The sequence below is a fragment of the Coccinella septempunctata genome, chromosome 3 (assembly GCF_907165205.1).
Source record: "Coccinella septempunctata chromosome 3, icCocSept1.1, whole genome shotgun sequence".
NCBI classification, from domain to species: domain Eukaryota; kingdom Metazoa; phylum Arthropoda; class Insecta; order Coleoptera; family Coccinellidae; genus Coccinella; species Coccinella septempunctata.
This window is the reverse complement of record NC_058191.1, coordinates 39598759-39619783: the sequence shown is the minus strand read 5'-3', so window position 1 is coordinate 39619783 and position 21025 is coordinate 39598759. Positions and strand designations below refer to the sequence as shown.

Sequence of the window (21025 nt, the reverse complement as noted above, 5' to 3'; positions counted from 1 at the left end):
CAAAGTTCTTTTTAGTCTGAGCATGACTAATCGAAGGTGAAGACTTCAATGCACAAATTTGAAGTATTTTGATTTTCGTGATAGATACCGAAGATGGCTTTGAATTCATCATATCTTATATACTTTCCCGTGAAACTTTCCGAATGATAAGTTTGAAGCTTCGAACGTTAAATTTACCAACATTCAAAAGCCATCTTTACCTGGGGTAGTGGAAATTGTGCAGAGGAACGCCACTGGTGAGATGCTGACATCACCTAAGAAGATTTGCTCCTTTAATCTTCTGCCTCTGTATTCGTAATTGATGGGGTCCAAAATTAGTTTTCGGATATCCCCTTGTCCAATTTCACGTAAGAATAGGGATGATCTACAGACACTATATTCCACAGAAATTATATTGAAACCTTCGTTCCTAAGAAAAGGAGATGAAATAAATTTTTCCATTCGAATTCGAGGGAATTATGAAACTGAATTTTGAACCCTGAAAAATGTCTTCATAAATCAGTCCATATATAGAATCAGAACGTTTTATTTCAAACAACGTCAATCGTAGAATGGTACGAGGACCATGGATATTAAGAAAATATCCATTGGAAATCCAGCCTCAATATTTGTAAGGATAGAGAATATAACTTGGGCTCGAAATAAAAAATGATTATGAGGATTAAGGACGAATGGAAACGCAGGATTTCTTTGAAAAATACATTTATTAAAACTATGAAATTTCATTATTCTATACACTTTATTACAACCTACTCGTCTAAACTTCTTATTGATTGATTTTCGCAAATCAAATACAGGCTATGAAGTGGCACATCGACATTTTGACAACATTATAATACTGATCAGAAGGAAAATGGAAAGCCTGTGAAAATGCCACATAATTCTAATTCTGATCAGCGCATTTCCACCAACATTGTTCAACCACCACTTCATGTATTTTCACTAGAAACAGTTTCATATCAGAAACTCAAATTATATTATGATACTGAAATTAAATTCATTTCATAATTATCTACTGTCTGGAACGTGGAATGTGATGAGTCAGTCTTATTTTAAGTACTCTGGCTGAATTCAACTGTCTATATTTATTATTACTATAGCTACAAGGAGGTTCAACAAGGGTTACACTGAAAGCAATTTTTGAAATACTGCAGCAGTATTATTCAGCAGCTCCTCTGAATTTGCAGAGTCACAATATAATATATTCGACAGCCCCTTGCAGGTACTCAAATTATTAAACAACCTTCAATAAGTAGCTTAGAAAATATATTCCAATTATTGCCTTATTGGTCACATAATATCAGATCACTCATAAGTTGTGGAGGAGAAGTATTTATTTGAAAACTACCTCAAGAGATTACGGTCTAAAACAATAGGACAAAAATGAGATTTTCGGAAAAAATTGGATTACATTTTCTGAATGGCAACTTTACTAAACGAACTACTCTGTAACTTTTCATATCTCTTATAATTCAAGATAAAACTGATGGAGTGGAGTATCGGGTAGCAAGCCTATAAATGCCAGACGTTTGTTAATGAAAGGGTAAAATTTCAATTGATTAATCAGTTGACTAAATCTATGGAAAAATATTGCTTGATCAAACAATAAGAATAAAGCGAATAGAAAAACCAACAAAGGCACATTTGTACATAATCTAAAGAGAGTACATGCTGAAAGCATAACATATTCATTATTAGATATAACATTTGCTTGAAATATAGTCCATATTATAATATAATACATAGGAATCTGACGTGATAGGAATCAAAGTGTAAAAACAAAATGAGTATAGAAAATACAAGAGGTAGAGAGATTATAACGTACTTATAATATCATATTCAATCATCATTTTGATACCTTCTGTAATGGAATTATGAAGCACGTAATGTTATACTTGTTGACCCTTTTTTAATAGTCATATCTTTTTCGCAGTGAAGGTCCTGAAAAACTGCACTAAGTTCATCAAGGATTCATACATGCAATAAGAGAAAGAACCATATGATCACCAAGAATACTGACAATTATTATAATGTACACTTAACGATTTACAATTGTTCTTTGCTAGAACCAATTTTTTTATTGTTCGATTTGGTTCGATCAGTTTCGTTGCTTGGTGTTAATTTAAATTTCATATACGTACCTACTAGCTTATGTTACGAAAAAAGACAAACAGTCTTGGTTGGAAAATATTTGCTGAGGGTGTGTTACTACCAAACTATGAGGTAAACTCATCTGATGAAGTCATAGTAAGGCGAAACAATTGAATTGTTTTATCAAAAAATTTATATATGGTCAACAATGAATTTAATATAGGTCTGCCAAGCAGAAACGAAGATATGACGTCCTCGAATATTTTTTCAATGGGAATCCTTTTTTTATTACCAATTTACAAGGAGATATATATCTTGTGGTTAAAAAGATATTTGACAAACATAAATTGATTTGAAAATGAAGGACAATAGCCATGTTTAGACGTCAGCAAATATTCCAACCCGCCCTATTTCAAGTTAAAAAAGCTAATGTCATCGGAACAAATGAAATACTTTCAAATTATTCAACGATACACCTTAAATATCGATTAATATCAATATTCCCAAGTCATTTAGTTCGATTCTCGATTAATGCATATAATATTTGGTCCTAATCTTTCCGTATTAAGGCAGATGCATTAAAAAAAGTTCATTGGTTACTCGTGGGTCACTCGTCCCACATGCATTGCTCTTTTTCCTCCACGTAATAAGTGAACAAGTGGCATTTTCTGCACGTTTTTATACCGCACCTATAGGTCACGTAAGAGTTTTTCGTTTGACCTTTGCCCTTGCAGTATTTGAGGCTGCAGGGGTACCAACCTATGCATATCTCGAGATGACAGTAGCAAGGCGACCACATGACTTTGGATCCGGTGCAAGTCTCCACGTTGGCCTTTGGTTTATCTTCAACGTCTTTCTTGGTCGATCGGTACTTGGTTCTGGGTAATTTTATCAGAGCCTTCAGGAATGTTGTGACTGGGATGCCTGTAACGATTGATAAGCAGATTATTCGCTGAAAGAAGATAAGACAGATTTGGTGACATAATATAAAACGACAAAAGAAGAAAACACTGTAATTTTCACGTGAAATTTATCTGCTTCGAAGTTTTTGACACATACCAAATTTCAATATTGAATTTCTGTGCATGATTTTTATTCAGATCAATGTAGTGCGAGCCTGAAAATATCTCGAATTCAAATAGTGCCGCAAATGTATGACATAATCCAATGAGACAATCGGAGAGAATTTCAGTGGCAGTTGCTGAACAGATTGGTGGCCTTTATGGCTCAAGGGATTATTCGGGTCCCCATTACTACGTTTTGTGAAACTGTTATTGTTATTGTTACGATATAACCCAAGACTGGACGAAAAACATTCAAAAGAAGGGTAGAAAGTTGGGGGGGAAATTTTCATAGCGTTCGTTGAAATGGGTTATTGAAAACAAAGGTCGCAATAATCATTAATGGAATGATGTTTGGGCACATGGGGGCAGTATATCCGGGTATTCATTTATGGGAAATCAAATGTTCACTTTCCTTTATATCTGAATGATTTTTTACTCCACAGTCCCAAACTTTTGTGGTGCAGTCCTACATTATAGCCAGGCAGTGTTGTCTGAAGTTCAGTACCTGAACGGCTGATCACCCTCAAAGGCGAGGAAGCTCCTGAATTAACGTAAATCGCTGTTTTTTCTGTTTCAATTTACATTCCGAAAACTGGAAGTTGGTAAACTTTGTAAATATACTGAGAGAAAGAAGATGTCCAACGAAATTGTGAAAATCGGAAAATTGAAGTATCCAGCTATCATCAAGTACCTGTATTTAAAAGGGTTAAGAGGTAAGCAGATTGACGAAGATATGCTTAATACCCTTGGTGATCAATGTCCTTCGTATGCGATCGTGAAAAATTGGACTGCAAGCTTCAAAAGAGGTGAATTTTCCATTGAAGATGATGACCGATCGGGAAGGCCAGTTTTTGTGTCAGTCTCCGAAAATATCGATGCAGTTCATCACATGATTTTATCAGACCGTCGAATTGGGCTAAAACGGATATCTGAAGCACTGAATATTTCATAAGAACGCGTTCATTATATAGTTCACGTCAATTTGGACATGAGAAAATTAGCTGCTAAATTGATCCCCAAATGTTTGAATGTTGACCAAAAGCGTGCAAGGGTAAAAGCATTGCGTTCGATCTGTGCTCGATTTGAAAACGATGTAGACTTCTCAAACCAAATTGTTACTATGGATGAGACCTGGGTACATTTCTACGATGCAGAAACAAAGCAACAATCGATGGAATGGCGACACTCTGGTTCTCCAAGACCTAAGAAGTTTCGTGTCCAAAAATCTGCTGGAGAAGTTCCTGCTTCAGTTTTTTGGGATTGCCATGGAGTAATCATGATTGATTTTTTTGATAAGTGTAGAACAATAACCGGAAATTACTATTCGACATTACTGACCACTCTACGGAAAAAATTAAAGAGAAAAGACGCGGAAAGCTATCCAAAGGTGTTTTGTTTTTGCAGGACAACGCCCCTGCACCCAAACAACCTCATGTTGCCATGCAAAAAATTCGTGATTTAGGGTTTGAATCACTAGAACACCCTCCTTATTCAACAGATTTGGCTCCATTCGACTATCATCTCTTTCCTCAACTGAAAAAAAGTTTAAAAGGTCGTGAATTTTCTTCCAACGAGGAGGTTATAAAAGATGTGGAGGTCTGGCTTGCAGAGCAAGAAGAAACATTTTTTTTGTAAGGTCTAGAGACGTTGCAGGTTCGCTGTAATAAATGTATCCAATTAAGAGGAGAATATGTTGAGTAATAAAAATTTTGACATTGAAATTTTGTTTGGTTCTACAGGGTGTTTCCTAATTGACGTCAATATTTATGGGAGTGATTTTTGGGTCCATTTTAAGAAAAAACTTCATATGAATATATGTCCTAAACGTCTTACCTTTTGAGATACAGGCTGTTATTATTTAGACAGTCAGTGGCACGCCACTGATATATTTTTTTAGGCGGAAACCGTGAATCGGATTAAAAAAAGTCAAGTGATCAACTTCGGTAAGAAATGATTGGGAATTTCAAAAATAATTTTTATTTCAGGAAAAATCTGTGGCATACCATCAATGTCTGCCAAAATAGGTAGGTCAAATTACGTACGAACGCCACTGGTGCAAATTAAGAAAAAAGTGATAGATTAAAAAATGCCTCTTGATTCATAGTATACATGTATGACAAATTTCATTAAAATATTTGAAGTGGTATTGTAGATATTGATAATAAATTATTTATTTTTGAAAACTTTACCACCCTGTATCTCAAAAGGTAAGACGTTTAGGACATATGTTCATATAAAGTTTTTTTCTTAAAATGGGCCCAAAAACTACCCCCATAAATATTGACACTCAATTAGAAATCATCCTGTATAGTAGGCTAACAGCGGGTTTCATAAAACTTTGATTGTCCGATCAACGATTTGACACTCACTCGATTTCTAAAACGAAATCACTGAAACCTTTTTATTTCTGAATATATCGAAGAATGTATTTCTGAATGATCATGACTGAATTATCGATTGAAATCAAATTGACGTCTATTCGTTAATCAGGCGTTGATTCCCCGATCAAGCTTTATGAAACCCATGGTAGGAGTTTTTCAATATATTCTCGTATTTGGTCATCAATAATGATGATGAAAGATTACCAAGGGGTAAAGGATGAGTTTTCACTTCAAAACGGAATATAGCCCCCATTTGTAAACCGCTCGGCCAATCAGCATCCCAACAAATAACCTCGGACCCATTTGGTAGTCATCGTCCGATCGGACAAATTCGAAATGGGCGCCTATCGATCACCGAAAAGGCGGAAACGGCGTCGGGACGCCGCATCATAACGGCGACGCCATCACCGATGTAGAACGATTCGAATGAAGAATACCGGCGAGACATACATTATTATTACGTCCGCTCTATGCTAAACAAACGGATATTACAGTGTCCATTAAGGTGGCCGTATCTATCGTGATGCTGAGTTACGGCGGGGCACGTCCTTCCTCGCATCCAGTAATTAATACGGCCATCAAACCGGGTCCGATAATAAATCTGCGGGTTGCGTCCTTGTCCCTCCATCTACCACCCGCGCCCCTTGGTGATAAAGGGGGTCGCGTCGATCGGAGATCGAATAGGTTTGTCATAATAATATAATATCGGTTGGGGCGGTGTGGCCAAGGGTCCGAGATACGTTGCTCTATTGGGATGCCAATTGAGCTGGTTGATGACTTGAGGTCGATCCGCTTGGGAGTGTGATGACGGTCTTATTTGCTTCAACGATAGGTGGGATGAGGGTGCTATTGTTTGAATGGGGGGTGGACGACTCCAACTTCACGCAAAGGTTCTTGCCTTGATCTTGTCTTGATTTATATATTATATTATCCTGATTCTCCGTAGGTACCGAAGCACCCATCAGAAGCTTTGGTGAGAGTGTAGGAATTCGGAAAACCAGTTGTGTTCTGTGTAGGCTTTATTACTGTGTCCTTACGCCACCTTAGGCACAGCACTGTTAACTTAAACCCAACAGTGAATGGTGGTCGTACCCGTATCGACTAGAAAATTTCTTCCCTAGCCCGGGATCGAACTCAGTACCTTGCTGTTGCAATATACTGAGCCGACGTTCTAACCACCAAGCTACGGACGCTATCATTTCAAAAGAAGATTTCAGAATTTCAAGACAAGAAAAGAAGTTGTATGTCAATACCAAGATTGCTTGTCAAGAAGACAAGAAATCTTTGTATATCTTATTTAACTATGAATACGATTATATAGGTACATCCTATCAGCGAATCTTTCAAGGAGAAGGTGAAAAAGCCAACATCGAAAAAACATTCAATACGATCACAAGAAAAAAGGAAGATTGGGAAAGAGAATCTTCAGAAGAAATACCAATACGACAATAAATATCGCACTGTAACGCAACCTCTCTCAAAATCTACAATACCTGGGTGGAGCTACAAGAAGATCCAGAGAAAAAATTACCGGTTGTTTAGTCCATAACAAGTATGTGTTCCAAAGAACCACAAGTTTTTCTTTTTGTTTGTCCACCCAGGAAAGTGATATTCCAACGCCAGTAGACTGACCGTTGAAATTGACCGTAAATCAGTTGTACTGCTCACTCTTGGATGGAACCCAAAAGTCGCAATGAGTGTTTGGTTGCTGAGCTACAAATATAAAGGCAGTGTTCAAATCCTGTTTTCATCTGGGCCTATCTTGAACAGATATACAATCTTTTTAGCGGGTTTAGTAATGATATATGATATATATGATATATGATCCCTCTAATAGAAGCCCCTAATTCTCCACCATCATAATCTTCCTCATACTCTTATATGTTGTGTTCACAACAGAGCTAAACCCTGATACCTTTAAAAGGGGGATAGATTTCTCAAAATAGTTCATTCATTCATTGCCGTATCCCGTTACCGAGAATAAATTTATAAAAAGACTCAAAAACAAAACTATCGGCGTGATCAAAGTTATAATTTCTTAGGGTTACTTGCGACTGTGTGCCCTCCTGTGACTGAAGAGACCCAACCGTGACCTACAGATCCTTCCACATTTCGGGCATGGATAGTCACCAACCAGATCTGGTCGCCGCTGTATTCTTCTCGAGTCTTCATTATAACTGTGGACCAAAGACCTCCACTGTGATCTGGCGAACGCTAGTTGTTCCCAGTTATGATTGGCATTAACTGATTTCAGGGATTGATGCAGTATATCCTTAAACCGCATATACTGGCCTCCTGGTTTCCGAGCTCCCTCTGTGAATTCGCCATACAGAGCTATTTTGGGGAGTCTTGTGTCTTGCATCCTCAGAATGTGGCTGCTCCATCTGAGTAGGACCATCGTTACTTGAGTCTCAATTGTTAAACAACTCGCGCGCTGTAAGACTTTTGCATTTGAAACTCTGTGGAACCATCTGATGTGCATTATTTGTCTTAGATGACGTTGTTTCGTTTGTTCAAGCTGTTTAATATGTCGCCTGTAGGGCGTCCAGCTTTCGCTTCCCTAAAGATGCGTTTGGAGGACATGTGCTTTGTGAACAGCTGTCTTGGTCTTCAGATTGAGGTCGTGATTTTGAAACACTCTGTCCTTTAGCTTCCAGAATGCCCGTGATGCCGAATTGATACGGTTGTGTATTTACGAGTCCAGGTTAGCTCTAGTATTTATGAAGCTTCACAAGTATTTGAACTGCTCGACCTGTTCTAGAGCTTCATCCTCTAGGCTAATATCTGTTTGAAGCCTTTCTGGCGGACTTACCAGGATTTTGGTTTTGTCAATATTGAGTCTAAGGCCTAAAGCTTCGTATATATGTTTATAAGTGTCCAACACTATTTGTATATCCTCTAAGCTGCTAGCGATAAGTGCGCAGTCGTCTGCATATTGAAGTTCCTTGATAAACTTTGTATGGGTTTTTGCTCTGAGGCGCTTCAGGTTAAACAGGCCTCCATCAAATCTGAATTTTATTCCAACACCTCTTACAGCCACAGTCATGTCAGCAATTATCGAGACAGCTATGGCGAAAATATCGAACAGTAAAGGCGCTAACACGCACCCTTGTTTTATTTCAGATTTGGTTAAGAAATGGTCGTCTCTAGAGCCATTATGCTGTATCCTAGCGGTGTTGTTTACACACTGGCGTCCCATGATTTTTCATAGCGCTTTCCGATTCACCGAGTCGAAGGCCTTACTTAAATCGATATAGTTAAACTTAAACAGAAGGACAGATTGACTTGTTCTACCTTCTATCACATTAGCTATTATAACGTCCGTGACTTGGTTGTTAAAGCATCGGCTTAGTATACCTCAAGGTACTGAGTTCGATCCCGGGCTAGAGAAGAAATTTTCTAGTCAATACGGGTACGGACAATTCACAGTGCTGTACCTGAGGAGGCGTAAGAGACAAGCCTACAGAGTACACAATTGGTTCTCCGAACTCGTACAAGCTCACAGAGCTTCTGAGGGGTACTTGCGTGTATCTACGGAGAATCACGATAATATTATGAAATGAAACTCATATACCTATTCGAAGCCTTCGAGCGTCAAGTTCTTCCAACGTCTAAATTACAGCCGAATCATAAGCTCAGTCTAAGAGCATCAATTCCCAGAAGACCTACCTAGCGAAGAATCCGACAAAAAGCAGAGAATCGAAGGAAAGTTCGACGCGAACTAGAGCAGAATTTATTCTAGAAGTTATACGCGATAGAATGAAGTAATAAATATAAATCATACTCCGATGTGTCGTTCCTCGAAGCGTGGCTTTCACGAAAAACGTATAGCTATGACTGATTTATGCCCCATTGTTTCTCCCCCAGCTCGGCTCGATATATCCTTCCACCCCCGGAATTGACTGACACCTTGGATTTGTCAGGTGATATTTCGAACACGATCAAACTGTCCGTTTGTCGGCGTGTTTAATATTCTACGAAGTTACTGGCTCCGAAGGTTGAAACGGAAAATTATGGTTTAATAATCCCGAGTTTCGAGGTGGAATATAACGGGTGATAAATGGCGGGAGACGTTACGTTCATGTTGAGTGGGTTCACATAATACAGACAGAATAATTTTGAATTATCTATCGGTTTAATAGATAGAAACCACGCGAATTAAAATTACTTCAATCTCACTCTCATTATTCATGAAGAATGTAATCGAGATGTCAATTCCACCCTCAGTAGAATGATAATGAACTGCAGGGGGAGTCCGGGAGACTTGCTCAGGTAGGAGACTTGAACCACCTCAAATATTTCAATTCAAATTTCGCGCTACCGGTATCGTAAATAGCTCGCGACATATTCGTAACAAGGCACAACTAGTGGCGGCTCCATTTTGACCGCCATCAGAGCAGTTTGGAAATGAGAGGGTTGAACGTAATTTTGTTGTAAGGAAGTAAGAAATTGTTTTGTCTGAAAAGTTTAATAGATGCGTGGTTTGATTTACTTTTATTGCTTTCATTGATTAATATTGTTTAACAAACGAGGAGCCTTTTTAATAACAGTTGTAAAAGTTTCAAGAAAACATCTGTTGAATAGACTAAAAAGTTGTGCGGGAGACTTGACCCATGCTATGGTCAGGAGACATCAGTGGTCCAAGTTTCCTGCACTGAGCTTAGATAATAGTTTGCTTCAGAAAAAGAAAATCAAATAATAGATATAAGTATAAAAAAATATACAAAGGTTCAAAAAAGTAAAAAACATCTCGGAAATGAGTGAGAGTGACTCTGAAATAGAAAATATATATTTCATACGCTGATACATTTGATGATGAAAACCTTGACATAGACAATCGTTGGTCATTGGAAATTGTTTTCTTTCAATGTTTTTCCTGATCAACAAACTTATGGTCAACTCTCTCATGGGTTAGGGAGACATGAGCCAATTTTCGGTTACTAAAAAAAGAATTGCTGTACTCAAAATGTTCATCTCACCATCACTCTAATACTATCTATCGCTACCTATCTGGGCATGAAATCTTCAAGCAAAAAAATGAGTTGCTACCATTTACAGTTACAACTTAAGTGGCTTCAGATTGAAAAGGGGTTCAACCCTCCTGGAATGGTTTTAATAGCCCATTATCGCACATACGGATCACAAAAAAATCATATAACTACAAGAAATGTGTTTCTTGTAATTTTTTTCAATTAAGTCATTAAGTGTCATCAGGACCATACTTTGTGTGTGAGTGTAATAGGCAAACATAGGCCTCCCCACATGGTACACATATATAGCATACCGAAAATTTGATTCAAGTTCAAAACGTAAGTTTTCTCTCATTTCATTTCAATTTTTGATCAGAGTAATTCCAAAAAGAATCGATGTTTAAAGGAAGCCGAAAAGAGCTTTTCATCACAACAATATTTCGAATATCGCTGAATATACGTCGACAAATTTCTGTTGGGCGTAATCCGTTTTGTTGAATCTATAAATTCAAATGTTCTGTCAACTCCAAATATGTTGAATCAACTGAAACCACATTCAACGAAATTGATTTTTCATCAAAATATTATTTTCGTCACAATATGGAATGAATCCATAAATTTCAATTTCGATATGTATATGCGAATATTGGAAAAACATTTCGAACACAATGGCCTTAAAATCTACTTCTATATATTGATAATATTGTCCAGCCAAACTGTAAAATCCCCATGATATATCTCTAAAATACCAACGAATTATTTCCATTTGAATTTGGGTCAATGGTTGAGCCTAATATTCCGAAAATTCGAAACAAGAAGAACGAAAGAATCAAAATTTGATAGACTTACTGACATGGAAAACAAAACACCCAGCATTAATGAAGTTATTAAAAATAATTTCTAGGGTACTATTTGTTTCAGTCTTGAGAATAATAAAGTGTCAGTTTTTCAATTAAGACGCTGTCCAACACACAGAATTTAGCCATAATCACTTTGGCTGATTTTGAACACAATCAAGTAATCGATGGATTACTTGCCAAAATTTTAAGACACATGTATACAAAAAATTGTTCGAATAAATTCATTTATACCCCTTATTTTTTTGCTATGTCAGTTAGTATAGTGGGTGAATTTTGATAAAACGAATCAACCAGTCTCGATACAACAGCCAACTTTCAACATTACCCCTCAATGAACAGTGGTTATGAAATATGAATGACAAGATAAGATAGCCCTTCACATAATGGAAAGAGCATTATGTCGTAACTACATAACCGAGGAAAAATATCTGTCATAGCAGCAAAGTTTGTCGACAAACTTCACTCTAATACGAAAGATGGTTAACCAAGATAGAGGGGAGCCTTGTTCTAGTTTCGAGTTGAACAACACTCCTTGAAAGGATACTCCAAAAGTTAGGACATTATATCGATTGATATATCAGCTGAGAGCTGAGAGAAATTATGTGTCTAAATAAAGGATTCATGCAGAAGTTCCATGAATTCTATCTGATTTGTTCTTTTCGAAGTTGTCAACGACATTCTCAAGAGGAAGTTCAGTAAAAGGAGCTAGATTAAACTGACAGGCCTGTAACAACTGAAAAATTGAAGACAAAATGATAAATTTCATAAACAATTTCACAAGAAGGGCATGCATGTGCCACAATCACATTGCCATTGATAACAATAATAAATATTCGAATTCACTGTGACAGATAACACTCCGCACTTGATGAGCTTGTACACCTTGTACATTACAAGTTGTACAAAATTTGGTCAGGATTTGGAAACGAAATTAGGAGCAGTATTTATGATTTTTGTGTTTTTCAGCGAAAAATGGATACAATGCCTGGAACGTTGAATATTACGAAGGCGTAGAAGGGCCACATAATATTTTAAAAATATTTTTCCTTAAATTCCGACTTTGAAGTCGGAATTTAGTTAAATTCCGAGTTCAAAGTCGGAATTTAACAAAATTCCGAGTTCAAAGTCGGAATTTAACAAAATTCCGAGTTCAAAGTCGGAATTTACTAATTTCCGAGTTCAAAGTCGGAATTTACTAAATTCCGACTTCAAACTCGGAATTTTATTCAGTTCCGAACTTCTACAGGGTGTTCTACGACGACGTAGATTTGTTCCTGTATTACAGTTTGCTTTTCTACAAATATTCAAATTCATATAATACAAGGTGTTCCCACATTTAATGAATGAATGAATAATTATGTACACAGGGTGTACATTATTATTTGAGTTTTCTTTTATGAGAGATCATAACAATGATATGACAACCTTTTACAGACATGACATGACGTGAATATTTTTTTAGACATAACTGTTCTTTAGGTATATTCCGGATATTTTATGAAAAAATTTCCTTCTATTATTTACTCGTGAGGCTATCTCAATGGACAAGAAATCAGTACACCCCGAGGTACACCCGGTGTGCTTTGATGTTTCTTACATGAATAAGAGGTCATTACAACGGTGAGAAACTTGATGTGTTTTATTGGAGATAATTGTCATTAGTTTTGAATAATTATGAAATTATGGTCGTAGACAGGTAGAGGTAAGGTTTGTAATAGTAACCATAAAATAACATTGAGCTCCCAGGCCACCCTCCCCTCTGTATATATGGAGAAATAATCGTCATAGAACAACACCCTGTGCATCTAGCCTGTATCGGTTCCGAAGTAAATAAAATTCCGACTTCAAAGTCGGAATTTTACTAAATTCCGACTTTGAACTCGGAATAAATATTTTTAAAATATTATGTGGCCCTTCTACGCCTTCGTAGAATATCCCTTTCTCAAGGCTAAAAGAGAGATTTGTCAAAGTTCTGCCCATTTCTTAGTGGCATTTATAAAGCGCAACAAAACTCGAGAAATTCATATGGGACTTCATCCAGACACCATTTATCATCCTGGGAAATCTAGGAGAGAAGAATATGAGCCGAAGGAACGTGAAAAAAGTGGCGATATTACTTTTCAGTGGGAAAAACTGCGGACCTGCTTTTTTCATGGCATAAGAGCTTTTGTTCGGTGAAATGGACGAATTGATTCGATTCCTTCTGCATTTGGACATGTGCATTAAGCTTTTAGAGAAGAAGGTACAAGAAAATTGGGAAACGAGAGAAAAATCACAATAATTACTTATAATATACAGGGTGGTCCAACGAAAACTTCTTTTGGGGCGTGATGAACAAATTTAGTACATTTTATGGGCCACATATAGGAGACAGGATTCAAGCTACAGCATTTCATTCATTCGAAAGGAACGAGTAGGTAAAATCGGAAAGTAAATCTTTCGAATCGATGGGTGAGCTACTCTCAACGCTGTCAACATCGATGTGAACGTCAGCGACGTAAAAAACTCTAGATGTGAGCAATTCGATTCGAAAAGAGTTTCTAGCTTTTTATTGTCGAAAGCAATTTGCCAGCGTCGACGAATACACATTAAATCTAACAGTTTTGATGGCGAGAGTACAACTGAGCTTTCATTTCCTGTATACGCCTTCAAATTCCATTTCGAATTGTTATTCGGAATGCACGATTTCCTCACCTATAGCGATGATGCAATTTGGGGGTGAATTTGTAGGCAACGTGACGGACTGAACTTTTGTCTTCGATTTTATTACTGGGGAGATGTCTTCATCTTGCGACAAGAATAAAATTCTACTGTTATTTTGACAACATCGTTTTGAATTTTAAGAAGGAGCTATTGACGTGAATTAAACAGGAAAATGTGAAGAGTAAACTCATTCAAAGACCCAGCATTGCGTCACTAATTACCTCCACAGGTGTTTAGAGGAAATTGCATCTTTCAGTTTACCCTGTATACCATCAAATTCAATAGAAATTTATGCTGACTCGACATCAGGTGATGAACTAGATGAAATAGGCTACAAATAGACAACGAAATTATCAAAATCGATGCACACCTTAAAAAGTTATTTCAAAATGAATTTGGTGAAAAAATTTTCTGTCTGGTTTTGTGTGCGAGGATGTATTGATATCTAGTTAGTCTAGACCAGTTCCATGCATAAAAAATATATTACCATAGCAACGAACAATAATTGAAATAACAATAAATCATTAGAAGTGTTAGTGTGAAGTATGAGGTCAAAAAAGTAAACCAGAGTTACGCAATAAATTCAAAGAAAGAAGATTTTTACCGAAATTGTGAAAATCGAAAAATTGGAGTATCGAGCCATCATCAAGTACTTGTATTTGAAAGGGTTAAGAGGTAAGCAGATTTACGAAAATATGCTTTATACCCTTGGTTATCAATGTCTTTTGTATGTTACCGTGAAAAATTGGACTGCAAGTTTCAAAAGAGGTAAATTTTCCATTGAGGATGATGACAGATCGGAAAGGTCAGGTTCTGTGTCAGTACCCGAAAATATCGATGCAGTTCATGACATGATTTTATCAGATAGTCGAATATTTCATACGAACGCGTTCATCATATAGTTCACGTCAATGGGGTATTTTCCTAAAACTCAAAAAAAGAATTAAAAATTATTTTTGGAAACCATTTTCCATTGGTTAGTCACCACATAAAAGGTTCCACTCAAAATTAAGTAGGAAAAAAAATATAGCCTTTGAAAAAAAATATGTGAGAGCTTGTGACGTAGAATGCCTTTACTAGAGTCTAGTAATTTTTGTGAATTCGACAACATCGGAACTGATCAAGAGGATATAGAACTTGGAACATAAATGCATTTATGTATTTATGTTCCAAGATACAGAATTATATCTTCCTGAAACCGATGACAGTTTCTGACATTGTTTTAAACGTTCTTGTCAGATTGTTATAACTTGTGGAAATGGAGTCGAATTTTTCAAAAGCAAGCAGTGAAAATTTACCACCTGAAAAATTTTTCATATTGATGACTTTAGGAACCTATAAAATATATCAGCAATGCCTTCTTTCATCAACAATAACAGCCCAAGGAAGATCGAATATTAACTGACAATAAACAACCATAGACTCAATAATATATTATCAAGTCTATAGAGATCAGAAAACATTGATGAGAGTCATTGATGGCAATACACAACCATAGACGCAATAATATATGGAGATCAGAAAATTTGATGAGAAACATTGATGAGTGTTCCAACGATGCCGGATTGTAAAAGTGACGTAGAATGTTTCTGGGAGAATGCCTCCGCGATGTGAATTTCCGTAATTAAAAACAGGCTAAATACAACTGTTAAAATAGAAAAAAAATACTTTTCCATATATTTGAGATATGAGGATTTCGGTGATATATATTTTGAAATTTAGGAAAATACCCCATTTGGACATGAGAAAAATTGCTGCAAAATGGATCCCCAAATGTTTGAATGTTGACCAAAAGCGTGCAAGGGTAGAAGCATCGCGTTCGATCTGTGCTCGATTTGAAAATGATGTAGACTTTTTAAACCGAATTTTTACTATGGATGAGACTTGGGTACATTTGTACGATCCAGAAACAAAGCAACAATCCATGGAATGGCGACACTCTGGTTCTCCAAGACCTAAGAAGTTTCGTATCCAAAAATCTGCTGGAGAAGTTCTTGCTTCAGTTTTTTGGGATTGCCATGGAGTAATCATGATAAGGGTAGAATAGAATAGAATATAATTCATTGATCCTCTAAGACATACAAAAATGTATAGGACAAGTCAACAATGAAAAAATGAAACAAATAGTAAATTATTTCACACAAAAATTTACATCCCCTAAGAATTCCCCAACAGAATAATAGCCTTTACCAGCAAGATTGATTTTTAAAACTTTCTTGAACTTCTTTACATTTAACATCCTAAAACTAGGTGGAAGGTGATTGCCTGATAGACAGGGCTTGCTTCATATTTCGATGTTTTATGAAAAGGAATGCTAAGTGTGGTAACATTCCTTGTAGAGTATGTGTGGAAGCTAGAGAGCTTTACCATCAAATGATCATTTTCACGTAAGTATACCAAGCACCTAAGTATGAACAGAGAGGACAAAGTGAGTATATTATTCCCCTTGAATATATTTCTGCAGGTAGAACAATAACCGGAGAATACTATTCGACATTACTGACCACTCTACGGGAAAAAATTATAGAAATAAGACGCGGAAAGCTATCCAAAGGTGTTTTGTTTTTGCAGGACAACGCCCCTGCACACAAATCTCATGTTGCCATGCAAAAAATTCGTGATTTAGGGTTTGAATTACTAGAACACCCCCCTTATTCACCAGATTTGGCTCCATTCGACTATCATCTCTTTCCTCAACTGAAAAAAAGTTTAAAAGGTCGTAAATTTTCTTCCAACGAGGAGGTAATAAAAGCTGTGGAGGTCTGGTTTGCAGAGCAAGAAGAAACATTCCTTTTTTGAAAGGTGTAGCGACGTTGCAGGTTCGCTGTAATAAATGTATCCAATTAAGAGGAGAATATGTTTGAGTAATAAACTATTTTGACATTGAAATTTGTTTGTTACTATAGTAGGCTAAGAATTTTTCAATATATCCTCGTATTCTCAAGTACCAATTCGTCTTGGTTATAAGCGAAGGAGCGTCCTTTCTCAGTTTCACCTCGTTCAGTCACGACAATAGTACGTAATTATGATAGCCAATCGTAGCTTGCAAACCGGAACATCAATCATTTTCATATCTAATGAACCGGCCCCGGAGCCGAGAAGGTACACCGTATCACTCCGAGCGTTCCGCTGCCAGAATCAGCCCCGCCATCCGGATGATTAATTATAGAAACGGAACGACATCCTCGTGGATTCAAGCCTCAATAAATAATGACCCCGGAGTCGAGACACGTCTTTTGAAAGAAGTGAGAAAGGCCGGACGCGGACGCCTTGCACTCAGGGCTCATGAAACCCGTCGACGACGGCGTCGCGATGCATTTTACAGGGCATGTGCCCGAGATTTATCAACATAGTGACACTATCTACCCCAGAAAGAGGAGTGAATTAATAAACCACTTTACGGTGATATATTTAACGCCCCATTTGAAATTTATGCGGGAAGTAGTGGATGGCGTTATTTTTATGGTAAAGCTTCGGATTATGAAGAATTATTCCCTCGTGTATACAAGGGCGTAGCAGTTTACCTTGAATTATGGAGTAATAAGATGCTGGAATGGGGATGCGAGCTCTTATTGGGTTGTATAATGAGGAAGCTGTTTTAATAAGCATGTAAATTTTCGAAGTTGTTCTCGTAATCAATTGAGATTTATTGCTGACCTGCCCCGATTTATATCGTGTCAATTACTCAATTTTTAAAATGGCATGCCCTGCACTCATTTTGTCTTTTTCCTCAGTGCGTGGTCTTCGTTTTTCTGGAAACATTTCAGGTCTGAAATGAATTTTAAAAACTATTCATTCTAGATCTGAAATGCTTCAATTTTCCGTCTACCCACTAGGCTATCCCACAGACAAAAAGGTTCATGGCACACCATTTGAAAAAATGGAATAATTTGAAGGTCATTTTGGAAAAATTGCTGTTTGAATGAGTTGCAAATTGGTGAAGGAGCCTGTCTTCACGTAAGGTGGCATTATTCAAGCCATGGCAACAAGGGTAAGTTGACGTTTATCCATTCAGTGAAATAAAATTGTTTCAACTTACGAGTGAAATAAAATAACATGAACATCACTGGATAAACGTCATCTTGCTATGGATAGAATAATGCCCTAGCAACAACCAATCGAACAGACACCTTTCACATCATCTCATAAATTGAATGATTCTCTGGTAAGTGTCATCATTTGAATCCTAATCAAAATGGAATAAATTTTTCTATACACCTTTTGGGTGTAACAGTTTTGATCGTATTTCTGAGGATCGCAGGAAGTTGCAAATTGGTGAAAGCGTAGGTATATGCGTTACTCTTATATACATCTTTTCAGTAACTCAATCTTCAATAACGCCCTTTTTGTTCAATTGAGATAGGTTTATTTTCTAACTGCATTATCCATTTTTTTTAACATTATTTTAGACTTTATAGGGTAGTTCGAAAGCGGTGAGATACGATATTACCCTGATTTTTCAAAGGAGAATACCGTATATGACGATACTGCTAACTAATTCCAAAGTAACAGACAACTATTATGTTTTTCGAAATGAGCAGTCTCAGTGGCTCACTTAGAATCACAAAATCACTTTTTTCTCGAGTATGGCACTCTTTAACGCTTTCAACGAAGGGTGCCCTTTACTCCACAAATGTTTGAGGAGTCCATTTCTTGATTCAAATTTCAATTTCATGTAAGACACCAATAATATCAGCTACTGACGAGAAAAAGTCAATTCTTTATAACAATTTATTCAAATACCAAATTTTGACAGAGCCATCGTAAATTGATTGGATTTTGGAATTTATGTTAATGAGATTTTAGTGCCTGTGAGATGCATTTTGGTATCTAAGTTGATAAATATGCAGTTTTCTTCATATTTCCACCTCTAAAGCCACCCCTTGAAATATATGTTAAATCTGGACACTTTTTGGACTGCTTTTCGACATACACAAGGTGAGTGTTTTACTCGTACAAATATTTCAACAGTAGATTCTTGAGGTCAAAAGAAAAACTTGTTTCTTATACTATTTCTTCCGAATCGACTCGGTTTGAAAGATACAGTGTTATTTTAGTTCTCTCACAAACGGTTTCATCGAATGAAATGAATTTCGGAATATGGTTTTTCATTTATTCATTGAATTTTTTTCGAACGTCTTCCACTTTCCTTATTATGATCATAACGTACCATAAAAATAACAAAAATTTAAAGAACCCAACTCTTGAAACTAAGTTGGACGCTATTTAATGAATATATGACGTTGTACTAAATCATATTCATATTATCTCGTACAACGCGACGTTTAAGAGTAATTTGATGCTCAGGAAAAAAAAATATCTGTGATATTTGGAAAATTTGGTACTTTGGCTGAATACAAAACAGTTACTTTCCTAAAACGTAAGAACCGCGAAGCCCTGATACATTCCGGTCCAAAGCATGGTGTCGACTAAAAACTACAGACCCTAAGGACCACAAAGTGCCCCTCCGCACCTACCTGCACCTAGAACTACCCAAGCAATAACCATTCGAAGCACTTCAAACAGCTCTGCTGCATACAGTTATTTTGTACCTAGTTCATTAGTCATTGGTTGGCTAGTAAAGGTGTCAGAATTGATAGTAGAGTTGCAGGTTTGAGTTTGAGGGGTTAAAACTGAATGATTGCAATACAGGCGATACATTAAACAGCTTGAACAAACGCAACAACGTCATCTAAGACAAATAATGCACATCAGATTGTTCCACAATGTTTCAAATGCAGAAGTCTTGCAGCGCGCGAGTTTTATAACAATTGAGACTCAAGTAACGAGGACTCGACTCAGATGGAGCGGCCACATTTTCAGGATGCAAGACACAAGACTACCCAAAATAGCTCTGTATGGCGAATTCACAGAGGGAGCTCGGAAACCAGGAGACCAGTATAAGCGGTTTAAGGATATAATGCATCAATCCCTAAAATCAGTTGATGCCAATCATAACTGGGAACAACTAGCGTTAGATAGATCACAGTGGAGGTCTTTGGTCCACAGTTATAATGGAGACTCGAGAAGAATACAGCGGCGGCCAGATCTGATTGGTGACTGACTATCCATGCCCGGAGTGTGGAAGGATCTGTAGGTCACGGTTGGGTCTCTTCAGTCACAGGAGGCCACACAGTCGCAAGTAGCCCTAGGAAATTAGGGTTTGATAGCACCGATTTTTTAAAATTCAACTCAATCGTTGATACTAAGGATTTCCATCGAGTGTAAACTAGCAAAGCGGAATCAAGAAGAACCTTAAAGAAAATCCTCCAAAGGATCTAACACTCCCAAAAACCCCAGAATCTCCGAATCGCCCATCAGCAGCACACGTACCCCATCAAAGCGAGCGAAACGCGAAGCGTCCAAAATCCGAACGGCGCCCATTTTCACTTGTCGTGACACACACTCTTGCCGGAGGAGACTCACAACAAATCGATTTCCATAAAAAGGAATCCCCGCACATCCCTCGCATCGAAAAGGAACGAACCCCCCGAACCCATTTATCTAAATTTTGGCGGCCAACATCAACTATCGAGCGTTCAATCTATGGGCCAGACGCGCGGCGCCTTGTCGTGACTTCAAAGCGTCGCCGGGGCCTCTATTTGCATACGAATTAGCCAGTCACGGCCCCATCCGCAGAATGTTCGGATTCGGGATCCGAATAAGTACAGGGCTGGCGGTGTTTTTCAAAGGGATGGAGTTGAAAGGGTGTTTATACCGAGTCGGTGGATGCTGATTGGAGGCCGCGAGGGGATAAGATGGGGTAATGAACGGTTCGGACTGATGGACCATGTTGCTATTGATCAAAAGAAATATATATGTAGTTATAAATGGAGGTAATTTAGTGAAAACTGTATCTTATCTTCCAAAGTCTTCCTGACTGTGCCAGTAGATTAGCCCTGGGTTTCATAATGCTTGATCGGGGAATCAACGCTTGATTGACGAATAGACAATGT

At 37.4% G+C, this 21025-nt stretch overlaps 1 protein-coding gene across 1 annotated transcript in view; it reads right to left on the bottom strand.

Moving 5' to 3' along the window:
- Positions 1-2592: 2592 nt before the first annotated feature.
- Positions 2593-21025, bottom strand: part of LOC123309930 (out at first protein) — a 180010-nt gene continuing 161577 nt past the window's right edge. Inside the window, exon 4 of the mRNA XM_044893239.1 lies at positions 2593-3015. Within this exon, the coding sequence (XP_044749174.1) occupies positions 2699-3015 (317 nt within the window). The 3' untranslated portion in view covers positions 2593-2698. The remainder of the gene's footprint in view (positions 3016-21025) is intronic.